The sequence below is a fragment of the Camelus ferus genome, chromosome 13, assembly GCF_009834535.1.
Source record: "Camelus ferus isolate YT-003-E chromosome 13, BCGSAC_Cfer_1.0, whole genome shotgun sequence".
NCBI classification, from domain to species: domain Eukaryota; kingdom Metazoa; phylum Chordata; class Mammalia; order Artiodactyla; family Camelidae; genus Camelus; species Camelus ferus.
The window spans coordinates 28,505,142-28,530,796 of record NC_045708.1 but is presented as its reverse complement, the minus strand read 5'-3'; the positions used below and the strand labels follow the sequence as shown (position 1 = coordinate 28,530,796).

General features: G+C 42.0%; 1 protein-coding gene across 8 annotated transcripts; it reads right to left on the bottom strand.

The window, feature by feature from the left end:
• Positions 1-12: 12 nt before the first annotated feature.
• CAP1 (cyclase associated actin cytoskeleton regulatory protein 1) lies at positions 13-24,793 on the bottom strand. 8 transcript variants are annotated; one of them, XM_014562043.2, is made up of 13 exons: positions 24,630-24,793; positions 12,183-12,307; positions 11,050-11,153; positions 9,454-9,531; positions 7,353-7,496; positions 7,161-7,246; positions 5,699-5,804; positions 4,302-4,479; positions 2,774-2,958; positions 2,469-2,592; positions 2,243-2,325; positions 1,780-1,923; positions 13-1,182 (listed from the first exon to the last, which is right to left on the bottom strand). In XM_014562043.2, exons 2-13 carry the CDS (start codon positions 12,292-12,294, stop codon positions 1,099-1,101), a joined length of 1,428 nt encoding a protein of 475 aa, XP_014417529.1. In that variant the 5' UTR covers positions 12,295-12,307; positions 24,630-24,793; the 3' UTR covers positions 13-1,098. The 8 variants fall into 8 exon arrangements, with proteins under 8 accessions (XP_014417529.1, XP_032349817.1, XP_014417528.1 ...); XM_032493926.1 differs by having other exon boundaries at positions 11,050-11,150; positions 24,630-24,792; XM_014562042.2 differs by having other exon boundaries at positions 12,183-12,304; positions 24,630-24,792.
• Positions 24,794-25,655: the final 862 nt, after the last annotated feature.

Sequence of the window (25,655 nt, the reverse complement as noted above, 5' to 3'; positions counted from 1 at the left end):
GTAAATACTACGCGAGTTTGGTATTAATTTTATTCTATTTTCTGTATAACTTTAAGTACATAAAGGTTTATTTCCACAGGCCTCAGGAAATGGGTGGAAGTCACAGGACAATCTCTCTTCCCACCAAGAAAAGTTGCATATTTTGGTAAAGTGTTTGTCCTAGAGGGAAAAACTGAAATTTACATTAGCAATGCTGTGCAAGATTCTTAGATAAGACCTCAAACCAACCTGCAGTGGAGATTTTAGTCCTCTGTTCAGGTGCCCAGATAAGCCAAAAGCTGTTGAGCACGACAGGGCAGAGGAGACAGAGAAGATGGAGGACAGGCACCTAGCGTGGAAGGAGAGAAGGCAGGCAGGTGCCTAGGAATGGTGTGTTTTTCCTTTTTCTTCTCTCTCAAGTCATCCCTGAAGGAAGGTGCTGAGCAGGGACCACAGAGAGAGAAAGGATTCAGGACTCCTCTAACTGGCCTGGGTGCAGGGCACCGCCACAGCAGCTGACGCAGGAGAAGCTACTGTCTCAGATTTGGGCAGATGCAGGATGGAGGAGGAGGAAAGGAATGCTCAGAGGAAACTGTTTTGCTTGGAATGCTGGGTGGCCAAGCTTCAGCTTTTGGTCCTGTGCAACCGTTGCCTCATTTGTCAATGGTAAAAATTAGTTTAGTTAGAAGAACCAACTAGAATCACAGCAGATTCTGCTACCTTCATGCTCATTGTTAGAAAAAGATTGGTTTTTGTTAGCTTGTGTGAACATCCTGACCTGTTAATTCCTGGGGACTGCTTTATTCTTCTCAAAAGACTATTTGTTGGTCAAAGGCTGAAAGTGAAAACACACCTGTCCTGGTCTGCAGTTCTTTAAGAATGGACTGGTGATGTGGTTGAGCTGATATGGAAAAGCTGTACCTTCCTGCGGAAGATCAACTGACCTGCTATCCCACCCCAAATCTCAGCCTGAGGTATATTTCAGTGAAGGCAGGTAGCTGTGCTTCTCAAAGCAGAGAAGCAGTTTAAGAGCAGAAAGGTAGAGGAAATCTAGAAAAGAACTGTCTCAATACAGATTTATCCCACTGTAAGAGGGCAAAGAACCCAGTGGCACTTCGCTTATCCAGCAATTTCTGTCACTGTGGTGACCAACTTCTGCCCATTCCATAGGGTCTTGAACTGCTCAGGGACTGGGAACTCATTCTGTAAATAAAGAAACAACAGGTTTAATTTAAACCTGAGCTAAATGATATGTTGGAGTGAAAGATCTTACACTTTGCTCCCAATGCTTGCTTGCACTAAACCCTGAGAACAAGTAGGATGTGAATGAGAGAAGCTGAAGCCAGCTGGAGAAGCACTCCTCTGTAACTGGCAGCACACCAGCAGTGCCACATCTCATACACCAGGACCCCCACCACTGACACAGCGAAGGAGCCCCACAGTGTAGGAATGAGAACGGCTCCAAAGCTAGACAGACGTAGGTGATCCTGGACAGACTTAAAACCTATGAGGCATACATGGGAACGTGTATGGCTGCACAACACCAGCTCAACTGGGTACTGTGACTCAGTCCCATTCCTTTTTACTCCCCTGCACATCTGCTCAGCCTAAGAAAGGCAGAAACCGCCCTCCTTCGGGGGTCTGCTTCATGGGACTCCCTCACACTTCTGTGTGCTTGAGGTGTGCATTGCTGGGTCTGACCCACTTGGTGTAGAATGTCCACCTAGCTTTCTCCAAGGCAAGAAGTCTTCAGTTCCTTCTGTTTTTAGATCATCCTACTAAAGAGATCGAGAAACTTACAAAGTCACCGCCATCTGTAGGAATGAGGACATTCATCTCAGAAGATTTGGCACTGACTATCTCACAATCCAGGGAATTCTTGCTCAGGTAAACGTGGCAGCCATCTGTTTTGTTGATGGAAATGGTTGGCACTTTACCCATTACCTGCAGGGGAAACCAAGAGCACTGAGTCCCAGCAGCTGGGAGAACAGTAAGCTGTGGGAAAGCTTTCACTGTTCCACGTGATTCAGCAACTACGTGCAAACTCAGGTGTACAGCAGATACTGGATCCCAGGGGCAGGTGGGGACAGGGGCTGGAAAGAGCTCACTATAAGGGCCAGTTCCTTTCCTGCCACATCCAAAGCAGCTCAGCTTACAGACTCTGTAGAGTCAGATTCCCACCACAGCAACATCTGTGGGTCGGCTATGTCTCTTTCAATTAATTGCTCAGGGACCAAAGGAAGGAGCCAAAATATCAAGTTACCTGAACTTTGACATCCTTACTATTGATTATCTCCACAATGCCCACCACGTCATCGAACACCAGCCCAAGTTTCTTACAATTATCTAGGAGAAGAAAGGGAGCAGGTCAGCAGTATAACTTTAAAGGAAAGTAATATATTTAAGAATCTCAAGGAATAGGGTAGGCATGGTTCCAGCCCTCTCAAGCCCTAGGACAGAGCCTGCCTAGGCCAACAACAAGAACTCACCTACTGTAATGGAGTTAATTTTGCCCTTGATTTGCAATGTCGAGTTGACACACTTGAATATGTAAGCCACCTGTTTCAGCTCCGTGCCATCTATCACCAGGTTGGAAACATTCTCCTGATTTTCCTGTTAAAGAGATACCCCTTTTAGGAATCTTATCACTAAGTACACACCACCCCCAAAAACAGACGATCCCAAATTTTCATTCTTGCAGTCTAAGCCAGAACCCTGCGCTCATTTGGCTGTGCTACATTTAACCACTTTGTCCCCACTCCTTGTTCCCCCAGTCCTGACATTTTAAACTTACCACTCTCCACTTTTTGCCCTCCAGTTCAAGTAGGGCTGGCTCCTTCTTTGTGGGTGGTTTGGGAGATGGGCTGATTCCTGGTTTAGATGCAGAGAATGGTTTGGGGCCACTTCGTACTGGACCACTCTGAGCCTTCAAGGCAGGGTTCTTGTGAGTCTTCATGTCATCAGATACATGTTTCAGGGCTGTAAAAACAACAGCTGCCTTGTTCCTGCCCTTCATACCAGGGCTTTGGGCTGAGGTAATGCACGACCTCTGCTATCAGAAGTTAAACTGACCCTTAACAAAAAATTCAAAGCTAAAAACCAGAGCCTTTAAGATTTCTCTCACATGCAGCTTTGAAGAAGCACTTTTATTTCTCTTCTACCCCAAGGTTAAATTATAAAGTTCTACTAAAAAAAAATAAAACGTGGGATATGTGTGTATGGAGGGGGATGAGTATGTAAATACAAGAGAAAGATCTACAAAGATACACACCAAATATATACTCACAAAATAGGTGTGCAGTTTATAAAGCAACAGAGGAAGAAAAATAGGTGATAATACAGAAAATTTGGTAAAAGAAAAAAACCTCACTCACAGCTAACCTACCACCTCCAATCAGTGTTAGCATTTGAAACTTTCCTCCAAGTAATTTTTCTATTCATAGTTGTTTTTTATTTAGATATAAGCATACACAGTGAAGAAATGTGCTTTAACCAATTAACACAAATAAAAATTTTCTCATGTTAACTTAGTTTCTAAAAATATCTTTTTTTTAGGGAAAACATTCCATAATTGCCCTCAGCAGGCTGACACACACCTTGCTCTGGAACACGGCCCAATCTTTACAACCAATGCTGGCCTTTCAGCTCTACCACTCCTTGTGGTTATAGTTTTTTTCCCCCCTAAACACTGCATAGTTCACTGCAGAAAAAGATTTAATGGCTGCACAATATTCTGTCAGGAGGAACATGCCACAGTTAACCACTTCTTAAAGTGGGATATATGTTGTTACACCATTTTTAGCTACTATAAATAACAAGGTATAAAGCTTGTTCTTTCAGTATTTTTATAGGTAGATTCCTAGAAGAGTGCTGTATAATTTAGACTTCTACTTACTGTGTATAAGGAAGGGTGTCTACTTTCTCTATACCAACATTAGGTCATTCTTATGCAAATTTTCCATGACTAAGATACATCCTCTGAGGAAGCTGACCACCCCCTCCACGATGACTTCCCAAAGAGACTATGTGGTAACATGGAAAAAGCTCTGGGGAAAAGTGCTGGTACCATGCCTTGGCACAAGAGGGTGCATGCCCCTTAACAGTAAATCACTTTCCTATGGGAGGAGGGCTTCCCCCAGTTATAATCACGTATTTTCAAATTGCATTTCAGCCAGCTTTGCTGTCCCTTTAGGCAACCTGAAGGAACGTGACACTCCAAATGAATTCTCCCATATACAAACCATGGTTCTGGTTTACAGACTGGTAAGTTCTTGCCAAAACAACTTACTGTACCAACTCTTCTTGCTAAAGTATTTACTTACCATGTGTGATGCTCTCCCCCTGATTAATCTGCGCAAACAGTGCTGAGCGTGAAGCAGAGTCATCTGAGCCTGAACTGGTGGGGACTGGGGGGGGAGGTGGGCCTGGTGGTGGGGGAGGAGGACCCGATCCAGCAGAGGGTCCAGACGGCAGTCCACTGAGTTCTTTTGCCACAGGCCCCTGGAACAATAAGCGAAGGTAACAGCCTTTCCTCCCCTCTATACTAGCCCTAACAGGGTCCTAAATGTGTCCAAGATAATGGGGTACCCACTCCAGCCCTTGATGCAATGATGAATGCTCCCTAGCCACACCCAATTTGGCCTCATTCCTTTTCAGCCTTTCTAAGGATCCAACTCAGCTCCGTTTTTCAACCTTCACATTTTTCCCGTGACCTTTACCTAATTCCAGCTCTAAACCTATAGTTCTAAAAATCTACTTAGTTTGTTACCAGTACCTCAGACTCACCAAGTCCAAGATTGATTTCACCATCCCCACCTGCTCCCCCACCTGTACAATCACCCCCATGTCTCTATTTCAGTGAGACCATCCAAACTTGACTGTTCAGTCTTCCTTGCATCTTTCAAGCCCCTCAATCTCATTAAATCAATCTCATTAAATCATTCTATGATTTTGGTTACACCTCCTGTAAACTCTTTTGTACTGGCCCCTAGCACCATGAGCACTTTCATACTCTGAGCATAAACCCTTACCCTAAACCTATATACTAAGATTCTTTTAAGGACAAATCTGATCATTATCACTGTCTTGCTCAAATACCTATGATAGTTACTTATTACCTATTACAAAGTCTAAAAGTCTTCCTTTCCAGCCTTTCCTCCTAAAAATGTGACTCTCTCTCCTTACTGAAGCCAGATAACCAATCTCTACATTTATTCTGCATTTACTTTGTTTAAACTTTGCTGTTTGCTAGTCAATCCCATTTCTCCCACCTCTGTTCTATTCCTGAAAAGTTTTAGATCAGAGTATACCTCCTTGAAAGTACAGACTCTCCCAGTGAGCATCATTCTTCTCTTCTTCATACTCTGTAGTGTGTCTCTTTATTGTATAGCATTTAGCTTGGTGATTTGTATTGGGGTTTTGTATCTATTATGTTTAAGCTTCTTGAGGGTTGGGATAATAATGTAACTCATTCATATATCTCCCCTCCAGCCCAGTCACTGTTCCTGACCCATGCTGACTGACACTGAATAGAAGTATTTCTTTTCTGACCCTTGTTTTTTTATTCTTTTCTTTTTTCCCCTTTCCTTCTCTCATTTTTGTTTTCTATCCTCCACTGAAAAGACCAGCATTCCTTCTTGGACCTTGGTAGCACTAAAGTCTAAGAAACCTGTAGATCCAATCCTAGAGGGGTAGAGGGAGGGAAGGAGGACTCACTAACCGTTTTGCTCCAGGCCAGTCCAGTGGTATGGAACTCCTTAATGTAAGCCTGCAGCTCTGTCCATATACTCAAGTAAGCTTTGACCCAGTCCACATGCTTCTTATCCCTGTGAGAATTAAAGAAGAGCTCATCACAGGCAGTCAGGTACATTACTAGAGTGATTCCAGAAACCCTCCTATCTGTCAGCGCACATCCTCCTGCCTGTGGTGTTTCTTAGGCTCTGCTCAGTGGCAGTTTTTCTATCATAATTGAGTTTTTCTTTTCTTTTTTTTTTTTTTAACCAATCCCCTACCCTAATTAGACCAAAGTCCATTCACATAAGGACTCTATGTTATATTTCTTTCTATCTCTTATAACAGCATTCTTCAAACTTTTTAAGTAGCAAAACTTTTTTCAAAATAGAAAAGTTCTTAGACAGAACCTAATATATAAAACTGATAAAAGCAAACATTCTATACATGAAGCCATGGTAGAGATCTCTTGAGCATCACTGAGGAACTCTAGAACTCCAAGAAATTCAACTGCCTTATAGCATAGTGCCTTATGTCAAACATGCCCTCCACCTGAAAAACTAAAAAAACTTCCCTTTAGGAGGAAATAATCTGTATTAAATTATAGAAACAGCACTGCACTATGGTTCAAGTCTCCTCTCTTCTTATATATTATTAGCTAGAAGACTATATGGTTATTTAGCATTAAACCTAATTTCCTCAAGTAAATTATGTAATATAATCAAAATACTGTGATGCTTAATTCCAGGTTACTGGAAGGATCAAGGAGCTCCTTCATGTTCTGGGACATATTTCACCCACATGAAGGTTTATTCCTTCACAGAGTAGTTACTCAACAAATGTTGGTTGACTGGTAACGGACGGGGTGAATAAAGGTTCTAGATAGTTATGCAGCTGAGTAATGGCTGCTTGCAGTCACTCCAGCTCAAAACCAGTAACGGAGAAGTCAGCCCTGGTGGACACGTGTAGTTGGATGTACAATGACCTCCCTGATGCAATACCTGTACTGGCCAGGCAGCATTCCTCTTGCTTTCCCTGACCACATGAACAGTCAAGGTTATTTCCAAGTGAATCTTACCAAATCTTTTGCCACTAGGCCAGGTAGAAGTTTTCAATAAAGCAATAAAATCTTGTCTACACAGGCAAATTAAAGGGCATTCATCCATTTTTATCTCCAGCAAAATCTCCTAAACCTGGGAGGGTAAGGATTAGAAGACTTTTCAAAAGGCCTCTACCAACGCTGGAGAATAAGCAGAAGTGGAAGCAGAAACACTTCCTGCTTGCAAATGCAGCTTCTATGAGACAATATCTATCAAATTTTCCAAAAATCAGCCTTAAGAGAGTAGAACCAACATAGCAGCCAAGGACAGCCTTAACTTAACCCAAAGCGCTTCTCCAGCAAGTAACCAGCTGGGTGCTTCCTTTACCCCTTGCAGACAGGCTGGACTTACACATCTCTGTACTCCTTGAGGACTCGGTTTGTATAAAACATGGCAGTGTCATTCATTTCCTTCACATAGGGACCAGGCGTGGGAGCCTAGAAAAAGAGAAGTGACAGTGACAGTGACCTGGGGCCTCTCCAGTCATACCTCCTGACCTCTTTCATTCTGTCCCTTCCTTCCCATGGAAGCTGCTCTGCTCACCATAGCCACCCAACCCAGGGCCTGGATACTTTCGCTGATCGCTGACAGGTGATTGAACAACTTGCTGTCTCGGTTCTTCTCCCGAAAGGTTATCACTTCTTGGATCTGCTCAGAGATGGGTGCCAGCAAGTCAGAAAGTTTATTCTAGAAAAAGATGCAGGAAAAGAGTCAGGTTAGCGTCTTTCTATAAAAGCTTTATGTGTTGCCCAACTCTGATCCTGAAGGCAAGAATTCTTCATGAACTACAATGAGAACTCGAACCCTACACTCGTTTGGCACAGATGCATATGCTACAATACTGCTCATCATCTCACTCTCCTCACAGAGTTCCAACTCCTCAGGCTGGATTTTGTGATTCTTCCTGATCAAGACCCCTACTCCAGCTGTACCACACAATTCCACCACTTCAGCCACTAGTTTCTTCTCTGTCCCACTAACAGGAGATACCAGTTCACTGCTGAGCCTTAACTCATGATGGGCTCCTTTTTTCATATATCCATGTGCCCCTCTGCTTCATGAGGAACAGCCTTCCAACCCCAGTACAGGGGCCTCCTACAGCATTTATCGTCAGCATAACCAATTTTGGAACCTTATTACACCCGGCACGATTTATTAATGGGCCCATGTAAACATGTTTTACTTTCTTATTAACTCTTCAAAGACAAGGGCTTTGTCTTAGCCCTCTTTTATAATCCTCCAGCCCTCAACACATTGCTAGCCCACATAGCAGCTGCTGAGAAGATATCTGCTGAATCAAATGCAATTACGAGGCTTGGCATTTGAGCAAACAGCTTAGCAAAATGGATGAATTTTATGTTTCTGTTTTCATCCTTCGTCCGGAAACTCAGTTTCCTGAAAATCTCAATTCTCAGATCTTAGCATGAGAATAGTCTACAGCAGGAATTGGCAAACTTCCTGTAAAGTCAGAGTCAGACCATAAACATTTCAGGCTCTGTAGGCCATACAGTCTGTGTTGCTACTTCTCAGCCCTGCCATTGCAGCGCACAAAGCAGCAACAGACAGTACTTAAAACAATGGGCATGGCTGTGTTCCAAAAAAACTTCATTTACAAAATAGGTGGTGGGCCAGATTTGCCCTGTAGGCTGCAGTCTGCCAATCCCCGATCTAAGCAAGGGGAATATAATAGTGACTCAGCTGCCTGATTTGTTGTGGAAAGTGTGAGGTTGAAAAAAACGTTAAGACAAAATGCTTTAACCTTTCAAGACAGCTTAAGAATTAGAGTTTAACATATTTAACATTACCTTACGCTATTTTTACATTATTTAGGCATGCTGAGGGTTCAAAGGTTTTTGTTTTTGTTTTTTTGAGGGGTTATTAGGTTTTTATTTCTTCTTTTTTTTTTTTTTTTAGTAGAAGTGCTGGGGATTGAACCCAGGACCTTGTGCATGCTAGGCACACACTCTACCACTAAGGAATTATACCCTCCCACTAAGCTATGCTCTCCCACCCCATGGGTTTTAACACGGCGTTAGCAGGAAGACTTATTGTATTATCCCCCTGCCTAGGAAAAAAACAAAAGAAGAAACAGAACTAAAATGTTTGGCTCCAAGAAAAATCTAAATTTTCTCTAATTCATTTTCATACTTTGGCAGCATAAAATTCTGAGGTAGGAGTAAAGTTAAAGAGAGATCCTAAACCTCTGAAAGGTGAGGAGAGAAGCAGTACTGCAGGAGTCTCAGGATCTCCCCAGCAGCCTTACTAAGCCCACCCACAGTGGAGCAAGAGAACCTCTCACTGTGACCCAAAGGGCTTAGGGGACAATATGATGAATTTGGTCTTAGCCAAGAGGCTAAAAAATTTTTTAAAAGATTGTCTATTGAGAGAAGCAGCAAAGACCCAAAGTAACCATAGTCCTGAGTAAAATGACAGGGGGAAAAAAAAAGCCAGTAGAGCCCAATAAATAAATACTCAATGGCACATTCCCAGAGTGGCGCTTAAAATCTGACTCACCCTGTAGGACTTGATGTGAACGTACATAAGCCTGGTAGGGCTATCTTAGCCTGTTGTGATAGCCTAGCACAAAGCACTCAACTTGTCCGGCACATCAAACCAAAATGAAACCCACTAGTAGTGAACTTACGCCTGCTGGCTGCTGGCACTGAGAGGCTGTAACCAAGAGAGCTCTCTCCAACTTCAGACCTGTGTGGACCATCTCTGCCTGGAAAGGAGAGGAACAGAGAAGAATCAGCTATCGATGTCACTTTACAACTGGAGAAGTCTTGATAAGAATAATATGAAACCTCCACTTCTATGTACTCTGGTAGCAACCCACGCACTTCATGTAGATTTCAAGTATTCCAGATTCCAGGCACTGATAGCAGAATTACACATACCACTGTTCCTGTTGGAAATAATCAGGGATATATATCCAGAATTGGCAATGAAGATAATTCGGGCTAGCTTTTGATGAAGTAAAGTTAGCAACTGCACGTGCAGTGCAATATGAAGTGCATTGAAAAATCCCTCCTACCTCTCATCACAAAACAAACAAAAAAACTGTTCTCAAAAACTAGAGGCAGGAGTAAAAGCAAAAGCCTAAATTTATGCCTCAAATTCTCAAGGCATTTACTACTTTTGGTTAAAGCTAATTTTCAAATGTTGGACTAGGACACAGATAATTGTATCAACTTTGCCACCCTGTAAACAACCCTTTATTAAGTGAATAGAAAAAAATAAAACAATGAGTACAGTACATCAACTTGAAATTATCCATCCCCCGTCCAAAGTGCAATGTAAGTAGCATGGTAGTATTTTGTGGAACTTTTATCTTAGTTACATATATGTATTTCTTACTGAGGGTCATGGTCAAAAGAGGCTAAGAAATATGAAGCTATAAGCACTACCAAATACAAAAATTCCAATTGAAGTCATGTTTTTTCTGAATTTGTATTTTTAAAATATAACAGTGATACATGTTTTAGAACCTTTTCAAATGTTATGTACTATATAAAGTAAAACTGCAAGCCCCCACACTCTTACTTAAGTCCCAGTCCCACTCTCTAGAGTTAACACCAATGCCAACAGATGGTACGTAAGAAGCTCCAAATAGATCTTCCAAAGATCAAGAAATCAGTTTTGCTGAAGGGTCAGGAAAATCCTAATTATGGTTATTGCTTACAAAAGATCACTTAGAAGATTAGCAGGAAGGTTTTGAGTCCTAAAGAGGGAGGCAAAGTGTGGGGTGCCAGTGACAACGTGGGTAGCAGCACATGAAGGGAGGTGGGTGGAGAGGCACCTGTCATCGCCTACTTCATATTCTCACTGTGGGCTAAGTGTGAAAATAACTCACATTAGCATAGTTCTAGCATTACTGCCAAGCATAGTTTTATAATGCTAAGTCATAATAATGATTCCTTTGAATAAGCCAGCCCAGGCTTGGTTATGTAACATGCTGGGATCAGACTGGTAGCATGTTCTCACTACAAAGATGAATCGAGCCATGTTTTATGCACCAAGCCAGCTATCTGTATAAAAGAAGCCCATGTAGAATACATGATAAAAGCAGCGGGCCTGGAAAAATCTGAGAAGCCGTTCCAGTGCAAGAACTGAGCTCCTCAGTACAGGTAAAAGAGAAGGAGCCAGGAGCCCCTCAAGGGGATCTTATACCAAGGATGAGTAGGATTTGAAGAAAGCAACTAGTCCTTGAAAGAGGCAAAAAAGGGTAAAATTTCCTTACGTGTTTCTGCACATCTCCCCCAATCTCTTTGCTGATCCTGAGGTACTCTGCTACAGGACCGGCCAGCAGTGAGTCAAAAGCTTGCACATAAGGAGCCGCTCCTGCTAAAGACAGACATACCACAAAGAATCAGTGACACGTCAGAAAGGTGATTTGTTTATTATGTCTGCTAGTCTATTTCTGTTTTATAGATGAGTTCCTTAGAGTCCTTGCTTTTCCTTTTTTTTTTTTAAGATTCCACATATAAGTGATATCACATGGTATTTTTCTTTCTCTTACTGGGTTATGGTTACTGGGAAAAGGGGGTGGGAAGGGATAAATTTGGGAGTCTGAGATTTGCAAACGTTAGCCACTATACATAAAAATATATTAAAAAAATAAGTTTCTTCTGTATAGCACAGGGATCTATATTCAATATCTTGTAATAACCTTTAATGAAAAAGAATATGAAAAAATATGTATGCATATGCATGACTCAGACATTATGCTGTACACCAGAAACTGACACATTGTTACTGACTGTACTTCAACTGGAAAAAAAGAAAAAGAAAAAACAACAAAAAAAAGAAAGGTGACTTGTTAAAGGCTCTTCCATATGAACTCAAAAAGGCAAGGTAACACAGTAAACAGAAGGCTGGGGTCAGGAGCTTGCATTCTAGTTCTAGCACCACCACTGGTGCTTGTGTGACACTGGCTAAGTCTCCTTTTCTCTCTGAATTTAATTTTTTTTATCAATAGAATGAAAATAAACAAAATGAGCCCTAAAGGTTCCTTTTAGCACCAACATTCTATGATTCAATTGGTATACATGCAAAATGGCCAATTTGCCAATCATCTGGAGAGAGGAATTTTAATATCACTTATCATCTGACTTTAAGTCATTCTGCTAAAGAAAGAACAGGAAATATCACACAAGCAGGAAGTTCTAGTGTTAAAATAACCACAAACCTCCCTGCACAAGTCACTTCCTCCTTTATCTGTTCAAAGCAATGTGAATTACAGGCGATGAACTTTCTAGATTAAACATTTAAAGAAGTTAGCTCCAAAGTAGAGAATAAACTGTGATGGAAAAACATCAGGCCAAGGCACCAAGTCTTCACTCAAAGTATTCTGCTGGCTTGTATACTGCTTACCTTTTGCAGCACTGTCTCCATACCCACAGTGCATGTCAGAGGCACTGGACACTGCCTCCAGCCGGCCCACCACTCTCTCCAATCTTTCTACCAGATTTTGCATGTCAGCCATAATGTAGCACCTGCTGAAACAGATCAATGTCATTTGTTGTTTTAATATTACATAGGACCTAAGGAGAAAAATCAGAATGCCCTGGAGGTGAAGGGGATACCAATCCTGAGAAACAGAATCACTTTATAGTAAAATGAAATGGAAAATAATCTAGCATATTTGCAAAATCATAGAGACCTCATCAAGCAAAAGAACCATCCTGAAAACAGTGTTCACTGAAAGCAAATGCTTACTCATTCAAATACTTACTGAATATTTACTATGATATCACCGAATAAATACTAGTGTAAGAATTTAGAATTTGCCAAGTACAGTCACATATATTATCTCAGTTTGAGCCTCTCAACAACTATTTAGGAATGGACGGATAATTACTAGACTCTCAAAGATAGGAAACAATTTCAGTGAAGTTAAATGATTCGCCTATAGTTACAGTTAGCTAGTAGGGAAGGCAGCATTCAAATTCAAGCCTTCTGGCTCTAAGTTCAGTGTTTTCTCCTATAACATCTCACTACCTACATGTGGCATGCCCAAAACCAAGATGAGCAGGAAATTTATCCTGCCCCCTATAACTTATAGTCTAATGGAAGAGACTTTACATGTGTACTAACAACTATAAAACAAGTAGAAAAAAAGTTAAGTGACGTAAGTTGCAGACAGAATAACAAAGCCTTTCAGAGAGGGGAAGAATATGTCAGCTGGAAGAATCAGATAAGGATATCATGGAGAAGCTGCCAACTGAGCCAGGCTTCAAATGAGGCTAAGCAGGATCTGGATATGTACAAAGAAGAACAGACACATCCAGGAGAGCTTGTTATAGCTCTATCGCAGGCACTAACTTATCTGAATAGCCTCATTCAATGGCTAATATCCTAAAGAAAGTAAGGTACAAAAGAGAAGGGACCTTCTCTGGCCTGTTCCCTATTACACTCGACCATCTAGACCCCTACCTGGCAGGTAGAAGGTGTTCAATAAATATTTATGAAGTTAATGAACCTGAAGTATAGTATCCCACAACTCTAGAGGGACAAGGGTTCTGAACATTACCCACAAATACACATAAATAAGTGTTAATGTTATCAATATACATTGACATAAAGTGCTTAAGACTATAAGCAATCTCATAAAAATCACTCAGTGAAGTTTCAATCAAAGACTTGACTTGGAGAGATTTCATCTCAAAGCATTAATTAGTTCAGGTAACTGAAGTCAAATGAACTTAACTTCCTTGAAGCCACCTAAAATGACCACAGCAATTATAATTCCCCCAAAGATGATGACATGCCAGAATATCTCAATTTAACACGTTGTCTTCCATGTGGAAGAGATAAGCAACTCACAAAATAAAGTAAGGAAGACAATATAATTCCTGTCCATTCTATTCTGTGTACAGACTCTCAGGGCCTGATCTCTCTACCAGAGAATGTTGTTTAAAAGACAATCAAAGGGAAAACAGAGAATGTGAACCAAATAAACCTTTCCATTCCGTGGCCTGGAGAAGTAGCAGAAGCCTCCAAATCTCCGCTCACATATGGAACAGACTATGGAGCAGACTAGAAGCATCCAATATACTCTCCCTCATATTAGGGCATGATCGCCTGAGTATCCAAACTGCTGTCCTGTTCTTTCTGGGTTCTATCCCGGGACAGACTCATATAATCCAACAGTTCTGTAAATCCCAGGGAACAAGGCAGTGAACGCAATAAACTCCCAAGCTACCTCCCATTAACAGATACCACCCATTCTGTTATAAAACATGTTCCTTCATACATAATGGATGCTACAGTTTGAGGCCAGTGTTAACATGGTAACACAGTACAAGTGTCTCTAAAGGCTGCCAGGGTTGGTGAACACTTACCAATCATAAAAGCTTAATAATACAGCTTCATGGGATTTTGGTTCCTTTTTTTCCCATCTTTCACTTGTACTTGTAACCTATCAATGCTAAAACAAGATACAGTTCTGCTATTTAACTTTAGCAGAATGAAAAAGGACAATGTAGCTATCAGAGCTAATCTCATTCTACCACTAATCAAATATAGGTGAACAGAATCTAGTTTTTTGTTTTCGGTGGGGGTGGAGTGAAATATGAGATGCTGTGAGAAAGAATGCCTGAAGGGACCAAAGGACACACTTTGGCTTACTCTCTGTGTACGTATATTCATCCTTTAGGTGGTCATGTCCACTCCAAAGCTGTCAACTGCCATTATCGCATTGCCATCCAGTCCACTTACTGAGTGATACCACCACAACCACCTACAGACTAACAACTCCCAGAGCAGTATATTCCAACTCATGCCATTCTTCTGGGATTCAGAATTTCAGATCCAGCTTCCATCTAGGTATCTCTACCTGGATGTCCCCAAACCATCTCTAACTGTAATGTCCAAAACAGAACTCATCTCTCCTGATACGGCTCCCCCTCACTGTCTCAGTAATCCAGCACTACCAGCAATCACCTGATTGATCAAGATAGTAACGTGGAAAGAGTCAAGCAGAACAGCACAGCGGTTAAGAGCGTTGTTGTTTAGAGAAGTCAGATAGATTGGGAGTTTGAATAATGACACTCACTGGCTCTGTGACCGAGTGTTACCAAACTTTCTGAACCTCAGCTTCCTTATTTGTAAGAGACAACAACAATGTAAAATTCAAAAGGCTATAGTGAGAATAAATAAGGAAATACATGTAGAAGTGCTTGGTTCAGTCCTGAAAAATAGTTAGGATTCTATAAACATTAACTAAATTATCTTATTAACCTCATCAGCCATCAAAATAGGCTCTACCTTGCACATCTCATAAATAGATGCCCCTTGTCTTCATCCGGATTGATAAAACTTCGCTCATCATGACTTTGCCTAGATTACTGCAATAACCTTTTCACTTGTCTCCTTTAATTCCAGTAATACACCCTCTTTATCTATTCTCCATTATTACCACAGTGATTCAGAGTAAAGTCCAAACAAGGGTTTCCATGATAGGGCCCTGCTTTATTTTCCACCATTCCGCCAGTTTTATTTCTTACCATACCTTTGCTCAACACACTACAACAACCCAGAAATACTTGCATTTTCCAGAAAGAGTTATGCTTTCTCTCACTTTTGAGCCTTTACAATGCTACCACTCTGCTTGGCTCCTTTCCCTTCCCAATCTGCTCCTTGTTTCATAACTCCTACAGCCTTTTTTCAGGTTCAGCTAAGGTATCACCTCTCCTAGGAAGCTTTTCCAGTTTAGTATGCTTTTCCTTCTCAATCTGCCCCCTCTTCAGAATTCCTATTGTTCATTGAGTCTCAACTAAGGTATCACCCCTACCCCTCACGAGAAGCATTTCCAGTATGTGCGCCCAAAACATTTCATTTTGTACTTATCTCTACCACACATTTAACATACTGGTTTAAAATCTTTTAATAGCCAATAGGCAATTTGTCACCCTAAGGCAAAGACAGTGTCCTGCCTTTGTAATTCCAGTACTATCAATGTGGTAGGTACTATAAATACGGTAGATCAATAAGGGTCCTTGAAAAAATTAATAAATAAGGGCCTTTACCCTCTCCCCTCAACACAAGTCTGGCTGCCCCTGTGTCAAATTTGGGGGAAAGTGTGGGGGTTTTTTTCCTTTCTTAAACAATTTCTTTTTGCTTGTTTTTGGATCTAACAAACATTCCCATCTTTCAAATAAATGCTGCCTTCTTGGACACAAATTACATTGACACAGAGATCTTCAAACCAAGTACCATAAGGAAGATAATACTGTTTATTAGATGATATAATATTAATTAAAAACAAAACTCCCTTATAGTTGTAAGTGCACCACATTATCGAACTGTTGCTTCTTTTGGGAATTAAAATAATTCTGTGAGGTATATTATAAAGATACTGATCCCCATGTTTAGAATGAAGAAACTGACAGAAGTTTAAAAGCTTGCCAGGTATCAAACAACCAATGCGGAGAGAACCTATGCCTTGAGCACAAATTTTCTGAGGCTCTTCCCATCACTCCGCATGGCTTTTAAGCAATTAAGTGACTAGAGGTTCATCACAGCATCCAGCATCCACTGTTTGCTGAGCACAGCACTGTGGGTTTGAGGCCTCTTTATGGTGTCTTTAGTCACATTATTAGCAGCTTTCGATTTCTCTGCTCTCAATTTTCTCCACGGGAGCCAATATTTTTTCACATTCAGGATAGATGGCTGATATTTAAAATAAGGCTTTTCCCAAGAATACAGAATTGCCAGAGCAGAAAACTATAGCTCTAATCTTGCCTAATCTTGCTCCTTGTCATTTCTGATTGACAACAGCCAAGAACTACATGCAAGCCTCCATAAATGAATGTACAGATTCCCAACTATGTAAGCATTCATCATAAAGGCTTCAGAAAGAGAGGTAGTCCTAATTATCCAAGCCTAAATAAAACTAGGATTCAGGAGACCAAGGTCTGAGTCCCAACTCTGCCACGTATTAACTGTGTAACTTTAGGATAATCACCTAGCACGCAGAGATGGAGGGATCAATGAAGTTGATTTTACAGATGAGTAGTCACTTTGGGAACCTTAAAATGCAGTTCAAATGTAAAATGTTATCACTGCATACTGTGTGCTAGGTTCTAGGAGCATAGGAATTTATCCATTCTCCCTGTCCCACTCCCCCAACCACCCCACTATACACACACACAAACACACAGATACAACGTGCAGCACCTGGAAAAACCTGGCACACAGAAGATGCTCATAACATGATAGTGCTCAGTATTGTGTCAGCTACTAAAGAAATAAAAGACCCATGGTCTCTACCCTCCAGAAGCTTTCACTGTTACTGGGAAGGCCAACACAACACAAATGAAATGCCAATGTAATAAATATTAAATACTTTTTTAAAAAAGTCCTGTTAGAGATTACATAACTTCATTTGGATTGTGGAAAGTTAAAGTATCAAACAGTATGTTGGGAGTTTTTATTTTGCGGAATGCAGTATGGTCCTGAATTATACAATATAAATGACTACATGCTTGGAGAGTTCAGAAGAAATCAATGAGGACTAGAGATTGTCTCGGGAGGTTTCAGGAGGGAACTGAGGCATTTTGATGGAAAAGGTAAAAGAAAAAACAGAAAGAGATTCCAGAGCAATCAAAAGCAAAGAGAGACCACGAAGGCTATGTACAGAACATGTGAGTAGGTTACCCCACACGGTATCACGGGAAATAAGCAAGCTGGGTTAAAAGTTATGGAGGGCACTGAAAGCCAGGCAGTATTTGAATTTGATGTTGTGATAAATGTGAAGCTATTAAAGGGTTCTGAGTGAAGGCATAATATGATAAAAGCAAAATTTTTACAAGTACTGTCTGACAGAATGGGATTCGGGAAAAGAGGGGCAATATCAGGGTCTAGGTTATGTTGAAAGCTGTTCATCTAGCTGTAAAGTAAGTGCTGTGACAAAAAATATTTCTGATATTGCAAAGAAAAAAATAATCACTTTGAGGTAACAAGTACATGAATTAATAATAGTGAAACAGTTTTTCTGCCGAGGGAGTCTAGCAGGAGAGACAGAGCTACCTTCCACTGAATTACTGGCTCTCAGGATTAGGAAGAGTCTAGAAATCACCTTGTAAAATCACAATCTGACACCAGAACAGACCTTTGTACGTTCTCAGCAATTAGTCAGATAGCCTCTGTTCAAATATCTTCAGTGTAGAGAACCCAAGATTTCTAGAGGCAGCCCATTCCAGTCACACAGCTCAAAGTATTTAAAAGTTCTTCCTTATATGGAGGCAAAATCAGTCTCCCTGCAACTTCCACCCACTGGTCTTGGTTCTGCCCTTGGAGGTCACACAAAACAAGTGAGCATTAAATACAGAACAAGTATTAACTGTGTGGTACTGACTTCTGAGTACAGTAGCATTCAGAGAAGGGAGTGAAAGATGATTCCAGAGTTGCAAATCCAGGGGTGTAAGAGAATAATGACACCATAGCCAAAATAGGTTTCTGGCATGTTCTAGTTAAGGCAAGATGAGGTCAGTTTTGAATACACAGTTTGAATAGAAGATGAAGCTTCCAAGTGGAAATGTACAGTAAATAGAAATAAAGTGTGGGGAAGGATCAAGGCTGGAGAGCGATGTTTACAAGTCATCAGCAAGGAAATGTCATAGTCATGAGCACAGATAGGCTTTTGGAGGGATATCATGCAGAGCAAAAAAAAACCATGAGCTTGATTCTCCAGCAATTTCTTTTGTGGTTTGAAACCAAGAAAAATCAGAAATGGTCAGTGATTCCTGCCAAAGCTGCTTCATAGGCTCATCATTCTAACAACTCAAACAACCCAATTCTTCCTGCCTGTCATTCAGATGTAAATGGAACCAGGTTACTCCTGCAGTTCTTGCCTCTTCTCACTAGGCAATGAAGGCAGAGGAATGAATTTCCACTCTAGGAAGTCACTATGATTGAAATGTTTTCTACTTTGGTAGTTGTTCCTCTAAGTCATACCCTTAAGTAAAATTGGAAAAAAAAAAAAAAAAGTAACCATACAAGTCACCCTGTATACTATGGTAGCCCAAACTAATCTGCTTTAAAATGCTTCATTGGTCTTTACTTTGTAATTCTGTTCCTGAAAAGTTATTCTAAGAAAGCAGTCCTGACTCGGGAAAAGTGATAGGCATGAAGCTGTTCACTTGCAATGTTAATTTACACTTCTAAGTAAAGGAGAATAGCTAAATGCACTGTAGGAAGAGACTCGAAAAGAACACAAAATTTACAGTATTTGTCACATTCAAGGGATGGAGTTTTGAATAATTTCCCGCTGTTTTCCAAACGTTTTTTAAACACAGTTATATAATTTCTTTATAATAAAAAACAAACAAAACAGTTCCACTTGGATATCTCACCTAAGCTATCACTAAACTAACAATACAAATTCTTATCACTAGGCTCTAACATGTTACAAAGCAAAACTTAGACATGCTAACAGGATACTTACAAGTTGGCTAATATGACACAGAAACCAAAGAACAGTACTTTGCCCCAGTAAAGATGTCATCTAAATCTAACCCAAATCAGGAGCCACTGTTCTTCCCCAAGCATTTGGTTTCGCTGACGAAACCAATGACATTTAGTGCCTGAGTCACTGACACCTGAGGTTTAGATTAAAAGAGAATGAAAGGCCTGTTTATAGGGAGGGAAAGAATCCAACCCAATATTAGCACTTGTCTCCTGTTGCCTCCTTAAACATGGTCCTCTATCTGAAACTCCAGGAATATAATGAAGACTAACAACAGCATAAGAACATTCAGCAGGCATCTTTTACATTGTATAAGGATTGATTTAAATTGGTAGCAGCTTTAAACAGAACGGCAGTTCCCATTCTCATACATAAAGATAGATTCAAGGATGCCATTTGTCCCTAGCCATGATTCAGCTACAGCTAGAGATATGAAAAGATCCGTGACTGTAAGTCTATAATTAGCTTAAGTATAGGAATTTTAATAACCTCAGGAGGAAAAAACCCAAAAAACAAACAAAAAAGCAAACTCATTTCTTCCATTAAACATTTCAACTATAACTATTTTCCAGTCAAATGGAAAAATTTGACACCACAAGTCTGGTAATACAAGGCAAACAAAGCTGCATTGTAGCTGAGGAGTATTTTTTGAGCTTTGATAATTTTTATTAGGTTTACATGATGGTATATCAAGAAGAAATAGTTTCATGGTGAATGCTATAGCTGCATTAATTTAAAGATGTGATGAAACTACAGTCAATCCTTGAACAATGCAGTGGTATGAGCACTGGCCCTCAGTGCAGTGGGAGATCCTAGAATAACTTTACAGTCAGCCCTCCACATCTGCCTGTATAAGTGGACCCGTGCAGTTCAAATCCATGTTATTCAAAGGTCGATTGCATAACAATTTTATCAGTCAAAATAAACGTTGAGTACTAATATCATAAACTGTATGCAATTTAAAATACATGATAATCACACAACATTGTAAATCAACTACACTTCAATAAAAAAAAAAACTCAGTCCTTAGTTACTTGGGAAAAAAAAAAAGTAATAATACCTGCCCACTAAACCAAGCTGTCTAAATATAAGCAAACAAAACAGGAATTTAAATATCCCCAGTATAGGGGAAATATAAATCTGCTGACTTGCACAGTCAACTAACAGAAACCTTGCTTCCAGTAAGTGCCTAAGCAATGGCCTTTCTCTATTATGATCACATCCTCTGAGGAGAAAAAAAAAGGCAAGTCCTCCTCCTTCAAGGACCACCCAGGAATTCCCTGAATGAACAATAATTCTTGATGTCTCAATGAAACCCAGGATTCATTCACTGTAAGGTACCCAGTGCTTATTACATGCCATCTGCCATGCTAGCGACGGCCGTGCGACGGCCGTGGCACCTGCCCTCAGAGAACTGAGTTGGAGAGAGAAGATACTGCACAATCATAGATACGATACTTTCTTATGCACTGTTCTCGATCAGGGCAATTTTGTCCTTTAGGAGACATCAGGCAATGCCTGAAGACATTTTTGGTTCTCACAACTGAGGGAGTGCCACTGGCATCTAAAGGGTAGAGGCCAGGGATACTGCTGAAATCCTATAATGCACAGGACAACACAAAGAATTATCTGGCCCAAAATGTCAATTATGTCCAGGTTGAAAAACCCTGTTCTAATGTAATAATGAGCAAAAGGTAAGTACAAGAGGTACAAATAAAATGCTAATGTAATAGTTTAGGGCTTTCTAAATTAGAATGTCAAGCTGTACCACCCAACGAAAACTAAGATAAGGATCTGATGTGGAGAACTTTGTAAATTGGATAATAGAGTTTAGACTTGATTCTTTAGGAAAATGAAGCCACTGAAGGGTTAACAAGATGAAAATGGTTCTTTACAAAAGACTAGTCCGATTGTGGTAGAGAAGCTCAAGTATAGGTATGAAAGCCAGCTTAGTAGAAAGCAAAGAAAGAAACAAATGATGACAAGTCAAAGGAATAATCACTAAGACTGGCTAAGATATGGCTTGATGATCCTCAGATTTCAAATCTCAGGATTAAATTTCAAGCCAGAGGGTTCAACTTCCAGTGACACTGCATTTGCTTGTTTAAGTAAAATGCATCTTTGACTCACCACGCTTCACAGAAAACTGAAAGGAGGAAGTCACTTTTTAAAGGCTCAGTCCCTAGTTAAAAAAATACAGCAACTAAACAAATGTATCTCTAATCAAGAAAAAAAGTGAAAAAAAGATCACTCTTCATGTTGGAAACATTTTACAAACTAAACAGCTAACTTCCTCAAAGCAAAAATACACTCGCTGAATCTTAACAATACGACCACTTTTGGTTTGCATGACAGGTTGTCCTTGACAAAAGTATTTTCACTGCTACCATTTAATTTAAACTCCTCCAAAACATAAATTATGTCCATCTGATTGATGAAGTATTTCTGGGGAAGAAAAAGGTGGGAAATTCCTACAGAAATTTCTTTATGCTGGATGGCAGCAACTCAATTAACAAACTGCCAACCACAGAATAAAAGCCAAAGGCATTCAAACAAGGCATCAAAAGCATCGTTACAACCTGGTAGCATCTACCTTTCTTTCTGGTCTTACCTTCTGCTATAAAATCCAAGCCCCAGTACTTCACTGAACAATACAAGTGCTCTCCTGCCTCCCCATCTTTGCTCTTGCTGTTTCTTCTAGTTGGGATACTTTATTAGACATCTTTGCCTGGGTGTGCTGCAAACAACTCAAACTAAGTATGTCCAGAATTCACTTTCTTTCTATGTCGCCTCTCCAACTTAACCCTTCTATCACATTACCTGTCTTAGTGAATGGTACTACCTAGTTCCCTAAACCAGAAAACCAGACAATTGTCCTAGACTACTCCTAGTTTTTCATACCCATAAACAATCAGCCTCCAACTCTACGGATTCCAGCTTTTTAATATTGCTCAAATCTGATCCCTCCCCTCCTTCCCATTCTCATTGTCTTGGTTCAAGCCACATTCAAGCTTCCAAACACTGATATACTTACCCCATTATATTCCTTTCCACTTGACAGACTAAACTAAAACTTAACTGACCACATCATTTTTCTACATAAGGGCCTTCAAAGCCTCCCCACAGCTTTCGGGGTAAGCTCCAAATTCCTCAGCATGGTTTACAAGGTCCTTCACATTTGATCCCACCACTACCCACTTCCTCCACTTCTCCAAACATTACTGGAATTCCAGTCATGGTCTTTCACATGACCAGATCTCCATGTCCTTGCATTTGGACTCTCTGGCTAGAAATCCCTTTTCCAGATTCATCATCTAGCTAAATAAATCCTGCAAGACTTAGCCTCCCATTTCCTCCCCAAAGCCTGGAAAAGTGGCCCAGGTATTCCACCTCTCATATCCCTGTGCTCACACAGTGCACTATGACACTGTAAGCCACCCCCGATTTACTTGTCTGCCACCTCCTCCACTCTGTAAGAACTACTGTATTCTTAGCCACCAGGGCCAAGTGCCTCATTTAATATATGCCTCACATATTAAGGACTCAATAAGTGATTGGTAAATGATGAATGTGCTGGGCTGCCCCCTATTTTTTACTTGAACAGGGATCCCTACAAAGAGCTTCAACTGACAACCTTTGCCTTAAAAGTTTCTCATCCTCTCATTGAGCTAGCCATCCTGCAAAATTCATCTTAAACTCTGCTCCTGCAGAAGAGATTTTCCTGAGCCCCTGGTTACACACTTCCACAGCACCCTGTGCTTTCCTAACACTCATCACATTTACAATGACTTAAAACTCCCTGCAAACACCGTCAGCTCCATGAGGGCAGGGTTTGTCTTGTTCTGTTTCTGCATTCCCTGGATGTGGCAGGAGTGCCTGACACAAAATAAACACAATTTGTTACACTGAATTTAATCCTGCCAGGTAAGCAGAGATCCTCACTTCAAAGATGAGAAAAATGAGGCTCAAGGAAGTTAAATAAAGCACCTATGGCTACCGATGCTTAGCAGTGTGGGGCCAGGCCAAACTGAGCCAACTGGTATCACGTCCAGAAGTACGCAACACCTTCAAAAAAGTTAACCCAGCTTTTCAGGTTAAGAGCTACCGTCTAGGAGAAAGGGGAGGCTATCTGATTGCAAATAAAAAGATTTGCCCCTCTCTTAAAAAACAAAAACAAAAATAAAAACTCCCCAGGCATTCCGAAAAGGCTGTATTTTTTAAAAAAGCTTCACGCAGCGGGTAGCCCTGCGATAGCCCTGGAGATGACACCTACCGAAGACCACTCCAAGGTAGAGAGAGAGGTTCCTGGGAAATGAACGGGGGTAGGATCTGGGACTGGTAAATTAAGGAACTGAGGTCTAGATGCCAATTGTTTCCCTCACTCGCTGTAAGATCTTAGACAAGCCTCGTCTCTCCAGGATCAATTTACCCATCCGAGCAGTGGGGGCGAGACTAGGGATAGGAAAGACTCTTAAGGTCTCAAAGGTTCCTTTCAGTCAGGGCACCTTAGGAATCAGGCCTCCGTTTAGGCTGAAGCCAGAACCGTGAAATCCAGTGGAGGGGAACTCCTTAGTGGAGCCGGGCTCAGCTTGCTCACCCTGGCCCCACCTCAAAAGACCGCGCCCAGGATCCGGGGTCGGCCTGAGGGCCTTTGCGCCGGCCCCCTCGGGAGGGCTTACCGCACGCGCCTAGGCCAAAGAGACACTAACAACGCCAGGGGCCAGTGGGCCGCGAAGCGGACCCCAGTCCCTATCCAGCCCCGCACACTCACCTCAGAGTTCTGCCTCACCTCCGGACAGCGAACAGCCGCCCTCCACTTCCGGCAAGAACCGCCCAGCAATCTTCGCGCGACCCACTTCCGGGCCCTCACTGGGCGCGGCACCCCCACCGGAAATGAAAGGCCGGCTGAAGCGCCGGGCCAGAGTAGGGAAGGGGAGGAAGTCTGGACGCCCCACTCGTAACTCCGCCCCCTAGTCACCTCCCCGGAGAGAGAGAATCCCCGCGGGAGAGAAGCACCTGGGAAAGAGCCCCGCCCCCAAGGCGGGAGCGACAGTGGGGCGTGCTCAAAGCTAGGCCGCGCCCCTCTGCCAACTGTAGGAGCCGGAATCGCCTGGGCCAATGAAGGGCCGAAATTACTGGCTAAGCTCCACCCCCGCAGAAGGAGGACAGATGAGTGGCTAATTCTCCCATCAGTTTGGCCGCAGTGGCAAAGGCCGGTCCCTTTTCATAGCCGTCAGGAAGGGGTCCTAGAGGGACTAGGGGGTCGGATTTTGAGGGTGGGAAGCCCGGGCGGCAATCCACTCTCCGTGGGGATCAAAGCTAAGCTCCGCCTCCCTCTGGGCGTGCATACCTCGGTTTCCCCGTTTGTGACGTGGGAGGCCATTGGTCTGGACTACTTTCCGGGAGGACCTGCGGCGGCTGAGTGTGGGGAGGGCGTCGGCAGTGGTGCGTCGGCCCAGACCCGGCTTCCGGGCCTGCCTGCCGCCGCCTTGCTTGCTCTGCCCGGGGGCTGGGAAGGTGGAAGCTCGCCCCACTTCCTGTTTGTTCGGTGAACTCTGTGACCATAGATGGTCAGGTCTAGGGCCGCGCGGAAGCCTCCGCCCCGCGGTAGCCTCCGCCTTGCGGTTTGGGAGTCCTTCCTCCCGGCGTGCAGGGTGTGGTCCCCAAGAATAAGATGAGCATAATTAAAAGAGATCGTGCTCCACTCGACTGAAACCCGACTTTGGAGGCAGCGTCGGCGGGGGCTGGGTGTGCCCAGCCGGCTGGCACTCAGTACAGGGAAGGTTCCGCACAGGATCCGCTGTGCGCAGGGAAGACTTTGCTTCCGTGCTCTTCAGGCCTGGGGATCAGAGCTTTGTTTTCTCAAGGCTCACACTTTCCAACTAATGATTATCCTCCCACAAAGATTTATTTCCAGAAAAAAATTGGCAAGTGCTGCGGTTCCCACCCCTTCAGCTGAACGACTGTGACAGCTCCAAGCTTCAAGTTGAATGCCGGCGTTATATGCCAGAGTCACTCATTCAACAAATACAGTTCTTATAATAACAGCTACCATTTACTGCGCGCTGACTTCATGCCAGGACTGTGCTGAATGCTTCAATAGTATTTTTATTTAATTTTAATTGGAACTCTCTGTGGTAGGTACCATTATGGCCTCCAGTTTTCAAATGAGGAAGCTCAATTACTTGCCAGGTTCACAAAGTGATTTTGAAGGGAACACATCTATCTGGCTAAATCTCTTGAACTTAACCGTTATGGTAGACATGCTGGAATCATTTGTGGCAGTTTGGAGGCAGTGATGCCTTTGGGTGGAGCGACATCCTGGGTTCCAATCCTGGCATAGGTGTTTTACAAAGTCTGATCCAAGACTTTGGTC

Coding starts and splice junctions, on each gene's coding strand:
- CAP1 (XM_014562043.2), bottom strand. CDS start 12,294: ATGGCTGACATGCAAAATCTGGTAGAAAGATTGGAGAGAGTGGTGGGC. Junction 2,326..2,468: donor AATTAACTCCATTACAGTAG/GTGAGTTCTTGT, acceptor TTCTTCTCCTAG/ATAATTGTAAGAAACTTGGG. Junction 1,924..2,242: donor GTAAGGATGTCAAAGTTCAG/GTAACTTGATAT, acceptor TTTCCCCTGCAG/GTAATGGGTAAAGTGCCAAC.